Source organism: Haemorhous mexicanus, chromosome 20 (genome assembly GCF_027477595.1).
Source record: "Haemorhous mexicanus isolate bHaeMex1 chromosome 20, bHaeMex1.pri, whole genome shotgun sequence".
Lineage (NCBI taxonomy): Eukaryota > Metazoa > Chordata > Aves > Passeriformes > Fringillidae > Haemorhous > Haemorhous mexicanus.
The window spans coordinates 5,938,641-5,947,856 of NC_082360.1; the positions used below are offsets into that span (position 1 = coordinate 5,938,641).

Here is a 9,216-nt window from a genome sequence, read left to right on the forward strand (position 1 = left end):
AGAGTAGAACTCTTCCTCAAATTCAAGTGACTAAATATAAAATCCTAAAAAAATCAGATAAAATTCAGTTCTTAAATACTTTTCAATTTCTTTATTCAAGAATTTCACAGCAAAGTAGTCAAATTCTGAATTTTAAGAAATTGTGATTTTCTTTTCAGTAAACTGCACGGGTAAACACAAGTCCCAGTGAAAAAAAGAAAATACATTGCATAGGAACATCAAGTTTGACTATCAGCCCAGAAAACCCTGGGTACTTCACTAGTCTCTTTTTACACAGGTAACTTTATAGGTTCAAGATGCAATTTTTCTCAGAAATGTAGAGGTCAAAGGAAAATAAAATTACATTTTATGTGCTTTTAAAAGGGGAAATTAAAGCAGCATTGAAGAAATGTCAACACTAATAAAAAGAGTATATTAAATTGCACATGTCATTACATGTCAGTTACTGAAGTATATATTAACAGACAACACTAAAAGGGATTTTGGTTGAGAGCATATTTATTATTTGGATAATTACTGTCACTTTTATTTTCAACCTGAGAAATAGAGAAAAGTGTAAACAGGGATTAAGAAATCACTACAAGTCACTTGATAGAATTTAAACTTGACATAGTTTCGTGCTTCCACAGATGTAAACCCTTCTGGGTTTTTTCCCTCTAAGTAAGATAGGATTTAATAAACATAATCTAAAAAAAATATTGATGGTAATGGACTCGGTAGAAATATTAAATCAGCTTCATGGCAGGTTCTTTAGCTTGTGTACCTCTGCTATTTTATAGCAAACAAATTATTAGAACAGCTTAAGGTGAGCCTTTCCCTGAGAGCTGCTAACTCTGCAGTATTTAATAATCTTTTTGTAAGAAAGTCTTGCATTAACAGATAGTTCTTCCAATACTTCCTCTGCATTGAGCTACTTTTATACCAGACTCACTGCTCTTAGAGTAACTAGAACTTTAAATGTGCATAACCACTTCAGTTTATTTCACAGTTAACAAAATAGATTTTTTTTCACATCATTAGCCCTTATAGGTACTGTTTTTCAAACATAATTGTAAAACGAAAGATAAAAATATTTTGGTTTATTCCTTCATTAGTACGTAAGTTCTGACGCCTTCTTGTTATACCCACTCTGTTCAGAAAGTGTTGGGACTCTGAAAAGGGAGTTTTTGTCGCTTACTGTTAGAACAAGCTCCAGTTCTTGGAAATCCTGTAGCCTTGCAACATCCTTGTCCTTTAAACAAATACAATAAGGAGTTAGGTGATAGTGTCTGTTAATTTTGCAGAGGTAAGTTAAAATAATAAGCTCATACTAACACAAGGTATGTATTTATTCGTAACTCTGACAGTTCTTTACAGTGAACTGGAAAGCAAATATCCTGTTGCATCTTGTATTTACTCTGGAGTCTTATTCAACTATTCCGCCTATTTTTAGAAGGAATGCAACACTGACCGTGAGTGCAAGTGATGAGTGGGATTATACTTGCAAGATCTACTGCATAGCACCCAAATCCTCTTTTTTTTTCCCCTTGCTAATTCTTAGAAGCTGATGAATTGATGCTTGCATCTACCCAAGGAGGTCCTGCATGTGGACCTTCCTGGCTTGCATGGCTTCCTTCAGAGCTATCCAGCAAGGCCGCTCTGAGCCCCTGCAGCTGTTCTCTGCTGCCAGCAGCAGTACACGGAGTCAGGTTTGTGTCACTGCAGGAACAGCAGGGGTCCTGAAGTCCTACCTGAGAGCCTGAAGTGATTAGAGATGAAAATAAAAAGTTCTTTCAGCAATAAGTTGGAAAGCGACAGAATTGCTTGTGTTTTTTCCCTCCACTTTTTGACTAACACAGAGTAAGACATCCTATAGTCAGTGAAGGTGCATCAGAGTGAAGTATGTTAATCTATTCCTAATCAGATTTGCCCTACGCAGTGACGCCAACAATACTCTATAAGGATTGGAGAGTGAAAGAAGGGTCCATGGTGAGTTGGTCAAACAGGTCAACAAGTCCCTTCTCTGTTGGCTACAGGGTAAATGTTACTGAAGGAAGGACAGTTATGTTCAGAGTAACCCTGAAAAACACCTCTGTGCAAGGACTGCAGCGAGGCACTGCTGAACTCACAGAGCTTGGTGGAGCTCTGCAGGCCTTTTAAATGCTCTTGGCAGCTGACAGTGGTTTTGTGTCGTACTGAATTTTACAACGGAGGCATAAAATCAGATATTAAATGGGTCCAGCAGCAAATGGTTATGAAAGGAGGTGAGCAAGAAATTTGAGACCCTTCTTACTGAAGAAATCCCAAACAAGTGCTGAGCGTTGCAAGTTGAGCAGAGATTTTTCATTTTTGGTTGGTTTTTTTTTCCAACATGGCCCCATGCAGGTGACCAACAAATTATTCCTTTATACCAGTAACCTAAAAATCTCTTTTTTAAGTTGCTGCACTTCAAAAGGTAGAGCTCTTACCTTTCTTAATATTGTATTTGGTAATTTTCTGATCTTCTGGACATGCTCAGGGTTCACACCCAGCTCATGGCAACTCACTCGGAGCAGCTCTTTGTAGGTCAGTTCTTGTCTGTCCAGTTCAATTTCAATGAAGTCATTTTCTCTAAGATTAGGGGTTTGTATTCTCACTTTAAGGACCAGTTCTATTAGAAATAAAAAGTCACATTAATAGACATAGGAATAGGTATAAAGGAATTGGAAACAATGTCTCTGTAACAACTTCCAGGTATTTCTATGTTCTATTAATGTCGTTTACTGGTTAGAATACATGAGTACTCAGAAAGCAAAAGCTGGAATTAAAACTGTGTATGACAACAGTTTTAATTAGATTGATTTTCATCAAACTATATGAAAAAAATCATAGCAAATCTAATGCAATATATGTATGTGTAGCAGACGCAGGGCTGGCTACGGCTCCGTGGAGGGATGTTTAGAGATAGGTATTTGCTGAGTCATAGGAATTGAACCAGGAGTCCTCACTCTGGTCCTCCAGGCCTGCTTATCTCTCTGTGACCCTATAGGCTAGTTTTGGAAAGTTTACCACGTGATAAGGAAAAGTTGTTAGTAGATAAGATTTCTAGGATTAGTAAATATAAATCTCTCTCAATAGGGGATAACCTTAAACTTGAAATTTTCATCCCCATGTTATGAATTCCCCTCCAGCAGCTAAAACAAGAAAAAAAGAAAAAAAACCAAAAAAAATCTCTGAAAAATTTCTAGCGCGCTTAGAGGCTGGTATAAACTTATATATTTCTTCAGCCATGGGTCAAAAGCTACTGGAAGGCGTCTGCTGGGCCGTCTCTTCGGAACTTTGTCCAGATGACTGATTTGAGGTTCAAATCGACCCCCCTGCTAGGAAATCCCGCTAGAATGAGGGATAACCTCGCAGGGAGACGCAAAAGAACGGCAGTTACAGTTTCTTGGAGAGAAACGCTGCTCTGTCAGTGAAGAGTCTCTCGTCCCTGTTCGGGTGCGAGTTGTAAAATAATGAAGCCACAGGGGCTAGCTTCTTAGCCAGATAGCTGGTCCCTCGTAGGGTAAGCGCCCCAGGCTAGCAGTCTCAAGGCCGGATACCTCAGCCCTCTGGAGGCTGGGGTGCCCTAGGCCAGACTGCGGCACAGCCGTGACCCCTAGCAAGCTCAGTGATTGTCAGCTCTCAGTAAAAATCAGCTCTTTTATGGATTCAGCTCTTAGGTTGCTCAAAGGGGCTGTGGCTGGCCGTGGCTTCTGGAAAGCAGACAAAGAGAGAGGGAAGGCAGCTTCAGAAAATCTACAATGGTTTATTCTGAGGGTCTCGTGACGGGTCTGATAGCTGCTCTTCCAAAAGAATGGGCCAAGACAGCCTCTTTTATAGGGTTAGGGAGGATTGAAAACTGACCAATTGTAAGGGTTAGGGAAACTAGCCTATGGGGTCACAGAGAGATAAGCAGGCCTGGAGGACCAGAGTGAGGACTCCTGGTTCAATTCCTATGACTCAGCAAATACCTATCTCTAACATCCCTCCACGGAGCCGTAGCCGGCCCTGCGTCTGCTACCTGTATGCATGGGCACACGCATGAATACTGGTTATCAATTTCCTGAGCAATCCAAGATTGCTTTTATTGGTATTTCTTGCTCTCAGTTCACTTTGCATTGCTACTCCGTGGTATCAGATTGCCTTTTACTTGAAGAACAAAATTATTAATGGTAACTGGAATTCCAGGTTTCCCTCTCTGGGTAGGCGGTTTCCCTGCAGAACAGGCAGATCCAAGAACAGCTCAGTGCAGACTGAGCTATGTGAGGTTCTCTTGAGCTCACTGGCTTCTTGCTCATGATCTGTATTTGCAGCTTGGACTATGCTATTTAGAGAATTAGATTACCCTGGTGTCTGTATGCTTTTGTAGCAATTGACACAGCAAATGTTTACATCAAAAACAGTTCTAGCAGAAACAGCATATCTGCCTACTTCATTCCCTTTAAGTCTCTGGAAACACATAATTAGTCTGCACTGCCCAAGGTGTCAGAAGATCAACACAAAGCCAGAAGAGATTTTTGGTGTTACCTTGCATGTTAAGTGGAAAAGCTCCTGTGAAGAAAACAGGCTGAAAGGCTGGCACAGGTCCCATGCAGCAGCTGTTCCCTTGCTGGGGTAGGGACTGGTTGGATCCTGCTGGCAAAGAGGGACTTCTGCCCCAAGACACTGACCCCTGGTAAACAGGAGCTCTCTGGAGGACAGGATTTGGGTGTGATGGCCCAGCTGACCCTTGAGGCAGGGGTGGGATGTCCCTGTTGGGAGGCGCCTCAGGAGCCGCGTTCCCAGGCTGCAGCAGTGCTCGTGCTCGTCTGCAGGTGTCCAAGTCAAGTACAGATGGAGAGTTGGTGTCTTGTGGTTCCAAGTGTGAGAGATTCCCATTCAGGGTAGGATCTGGAATGCTGGTACTCAAGGTGTTGTAAACATATGGGAAAGGTGGGTTAGCCAGGTAATTGGGGATGATTGGCAGATCTGAATCTTGCTTTAAGTCTGGGAGTTCATCTTCCACTGTAAAACAAACCAAACAACATTCTCGAAGACTGATTTTTGGTTTTTGTTTTTTTTTGGGAATGCAGTGTTAAAAGCATCACAGGTTAAAAGATGCATCAGGAGGCACCATGTCTTTTTTCCCTACAATAAACAGAATGCTCAAGTGTTGCCATACAAATATAAAAGCTGAGTCTGATTCTAATAATTCTGGGGGTGCTAATTCCTTCCAAACACTGCAGTACTTCTGTTTTGGCTTGTTTTAATCTGTACAGAATATTGTAACATGGTCTCTGGTGGAATAATGCTGTCATCTTCATAATGTAGCAGTCAACGAAAAACAAAGGGTCATATGTTGTTTCATTTTAAGGTAGAGTATAAAGGGAACATGCAGTACTGAGAGAGCTGCAGGATTACCCATTCAACAGCTGGGAGTGACAACACTGAAAACAAAACCAGACACGGGAGTACACCGGAGAGACAAGACAACAAGTTATTAATCAGCCACATTTCAAATTACTTATCACCTCCAGCAGCAAAACCTGCTCTGTTTCCAGCAGTTACAAAGCATGATAGAGATGCTCTAGCAATGTCTTTTAATGAGCCATTTATCTGGGCTGCTAATTTTTGATTTATCCAACATAGAACATGAGGAAAATAGGGTGTTGCTCACAGAAGACCTTCCTACAGAGATTTTTCTTCTGCTGTCCTGAAAACTGGAAACTGTATCTACCTGGCACACAGAATTCCTCAAAACATAGTTTTTCTAAATTTCCAGTGTTTTGAAAAAAGTTTGGCTAGCTGGGTATGGAATTTATTGGTAATCCCCTTTAATTAAAACTTTGTTTTCTTACCTTGTAAACACTCTAGAAAGCAAGTCCTAATACTAAAATCCAAACACAATATCTTCACATGCAAAACAAAGATTGGAGCACACATGCTTTGAAACACCCTTTTACCAATCTTTGATGATCATATGGCACAGTCACTGTAGGTTACCTCCCAACATCTTCCTGATCTCTCTCTTGGATGTCAACTGGGCTGGCCTCTCCCCTTTCTTTGTCAGGATGTCCTTGTCAGCCCCAGCATGCAGCAGATAAGCCACGACTGCCACATGGTTCCGCTTGCAGGCCCAGTGCAAACAGGTCCTGCACATGGAAAATATGAACGCTGTGTCAAATCCTGAGTTATGGCAGATTTGCTTCCACTCATTCTTGCTGCCTATGAGAAGAACACTCTATGTACATGTAAAATAGGATGGAGTTGCTAACTTCATTGGAAATTTGCCCTGGACTGGGAGTCTGCAATGGCACCTGCTGATGTAATTTTCTCTTTGCTCCAATGCTCTTTACTGCAATAGTATTTTCAAAGTTCAGGATCTTTTCAATTTATCTTTTCTTAGGCTACAGTCTTTAGGCTACTGGAAAAATAAGTATGAAAGTAAGGTTTCGGTATGATATTTTAATCTTTGAAAGAATCAGCTGTACTTAGAATACTTGTGTTTGTGTATATGTGATCTATTACTGGTATCTCCCTAGGGTATGTACTCTTTAATTAATGCTGCCAGCACAACTATTTGCACTTTCTGGCAAGTAAATTACATTTAAAATATTGTAAGCATCATTTCTAAGAACAGTTCTTTGCTCAGTTGCCATTTGCTGCATCAGTAATTACTTGGCTTAGATCTACAGACAACTAATTTTCTGCAATCTGTAAGCAATGCACAGAACTAATCCCTTTTCTGCATTTTCAAATTATTATTTGTAGTTTCTGACTAGAGAAACATAGTAAGGAAACATAAAAGCTGCTTAGTGCTCAGATCTTATTTAGTGTGTATATTAAGTACTTATAGACTCACACATTAACTTGCTATAGAGTTGTACCATTCTTTCCTACCCCATGTTCTAGTGATATTTGACCCTTCGCTAGCTTTTATATTTTAATTCTCTAGCTCCAGCTGAAGGAAATTCTTCAGGAAAATGAACATGCTCAACCTTTCTCCAAATTTATTTATATTTTAAGAATTATATAAAATAAAGCAGAGATAAATAAACTTAGAAGTGAAAAAACTTTCAGTTAAAAGTCCAGCTTCAAAAAGCTTTTTCCACTAAGGGTGGTTTGGTTTGGTTTGGTTTGGTTTGGTTTGGTTTGGTTTGGTTTGGTTTGGTTTGGTTTGGTTTGGTGGGTTTTTTTTACAGAAAGAGATTGTAAAGTCAGACAGGGTGGTATTTGCTTTGAGAACAAAATTTGCTGGTTTAGTTTTTAGAGAAGATACGTAAAGCTCAACAGCACAGCCTCATTTTTGATTCATCCTGGCCATTCCATATGGCCTGTGCAGAGAGGAACCATCTACCCATGGACTTGATACTCACCAAAATATAAGTACTCAGCACCTCTAAGAATCACACATACTGAGAAGCTCACTGCAAAAATTTTAATTATACAAACTAAAACAACAATAAAGATCCATTTATTGCCATGGTTAAAAACTACCAGATCGTTATTTTAAAAAATAATTAATTTTATTACAAGACTTATTTCATCAATTACAGTTTTAGACACAAACTCATTCTGATGACAGGCTGGTTTTTATGTCACTCACTAAGATAATTCAGCATCCTTTGAATCTGTTGCTTTATATTTTTAAAAGCTTTAATTTTAATCACAGTTTAAAGCTCAAGTTGTTAAGTGTTCCATGCTTCTCAAAACTGCTGATTGAACTTTCATCTTTAAAAGTCTTGCTCCTTTCCTAATTTCATTTATCCTATTTTTAATTATAATGTCATAGAATCCTAGAATGGTTTGAGTTGTAAGGGACCTTAAAGTTCATCTCATTCCACCCCCTGCAGGGGCAAGGACACTTTCCACTCTCCCAGGTTGCTCCAAGCCCTGTCCAACCCAGCCTTGAACATTTCCAGGACAGGAACAGCCAGTTTCTCTGGGCAACCTGTGCCACGGCTTCCCCACCCTTACAGGGAAGAATTTCTTCCTCACGTCTAATCTAGGTCTCTCCTCTTTCAATTTAAAACTGTTCCCCCTTGTCTTATAACTATCTGTCCGTGAAAAAAGTTGTTCCCCCATTATTTTTTTTATAATTTCAAGCACAAAACAGCACAGTAAATACAGGCTGAATTGAACCTGCAGAAAACAGTCTCCAAAAATGCCTGAGCTTTTCCTCTAAAATCTTCCTTCAAATAAAATTATGTGTGTGTTTATGTCTACAGTGTTACTTGTACAAGTGTGTATTACAAAACAGCCTTCTCTTTAATGTCCTCAGGTGGATCTAAACGAGATGCCAAATCCCAAGTGTTTGTATACACCGCTGGAACAAGTTCCCTGCTTGAAAGAGAAAGTAATTTTCAAACTTGAGTTAAAAATAATTATTTCTGCTTAGGCAAGAGCATGTAAAGCTGAGGTTTGTGTTCTGACAGACCACACCGTCTCAAGCTGGAAAAAAAAAATCAAAATCAACACTACAAAGTAAGTCCGCAGTGATCTGGAGAAGGGGCAAACAGGGCAGGAGGTGGAATGGAGACGCGTGTTTGTGGCCCTGGTTATCCTCTCTGCAATAGGGACAGCTCCATAGCAGAGTATTCGGAGGTGGATCAACCCTTTCCTTCCTCCTCAATGCACCCCGCCTCGCCTTTCACGCGAGAAGCGAATCGGCAGCAGCCTCCGCACGGGACCGCCCGGGCCGAGCTCCCCGAGACACTGGCTTCGGGGGGGCGCCCTTACCATCCGTTGACTTCGTTCTGCGAGTTGAGGCCGACCCCCAGCTCCACGAGCCGCCGCACCTCCTCCGCGTCGCCGAGCGCCGCCGCCTCCCTTAGCCGCTCCTGCCGCTCCCGCTCCGCCATCTCCCCGCAGCCGCCGCCCGCCTCCCTCATCACCTTCCGCACCCCCGCGGCCGCGCCGCGCCTCCGCCGCTTCCCGCCGCTACCCCGCCGTGCTCCGGCGCCGGGGACACTATTGCCGGTGACAACCCGGCCCCGACAGCCGGTTCCGGGGCGCGGCCGCTGCCCGGGGACGGGCCAGACGGGGCAGTCCCGGGTGAATGTTGTTTAATTGACATACAAATGCATCGTACGTGCTGTCTCTTGCTCTGCTGATTGTTTTTCTGGGCTCTCGATTTATCATAGAGTGAGTTATGGAATCATCGAATGTTAAGTGTTGGGAGGGACCTTAAAGATCATCTCGTTCCACCTCCCCAACCCGTCCTGCCACGGGCTGGGA

The 9,216-nt window shown here is 41.7% G+C and overlaps 1 protein-coding gene across 1 annotated transcript; it reads right to left on the minus strand.

Annotated features, from left to right (window-relative positions):
* Nucleotides 1-76: 76 nt before the first annotated feature.
* On the minus strand, nt 77-8,953 carry LOC132336673 (ankyrin repeat domain-containing protein 40-like). Its single transcript, XM_059864426.1, has 5 exons — nt 8,719-8,953; nt 5,983-6,131; nt 4,528-5,004; nt 2,448-2,629; nt 77-1,231 (listed from the first exon to the last, which is right to left on the minus strand). Exons 1-5 carry the CDS (start codon nt 8,868-8,870, stop codon nt 1,091-1,093), a joined length of 1,101 nt encoding a protein of 366 aa, XP_059720409.1. The 5' UTR covers nt 8,871-8,953; the 3' UTR covers nt 77-1,090.
* Nucleotides 8,954-9,216: the final 263 nt, after the last annotated feature.

Coding starts and splice junctions, on each gene's coding strand:
- LOC132336673 (XM_059864426.1), bottom strand. CDS start 8,870: ATGAGGGAGGCGGGCGGCGGCTGCGGGGAGATGGCGGAGCGGGAGCGG. Junction 5,005..5,982: donor GATCAGGAAGATGTTGGGAG/GTAACCTACAGT, acceptor TTTGTTTTACAG/TGGAAGATGAACTCCCAGAC. Junction 1,232..2,447: donor CAAATACAATATTAAGAAAG/GTAAGAGCTCTA, acceptor ATTTGTTTAAAG/GACAAGGATGTTGCAAGGCT.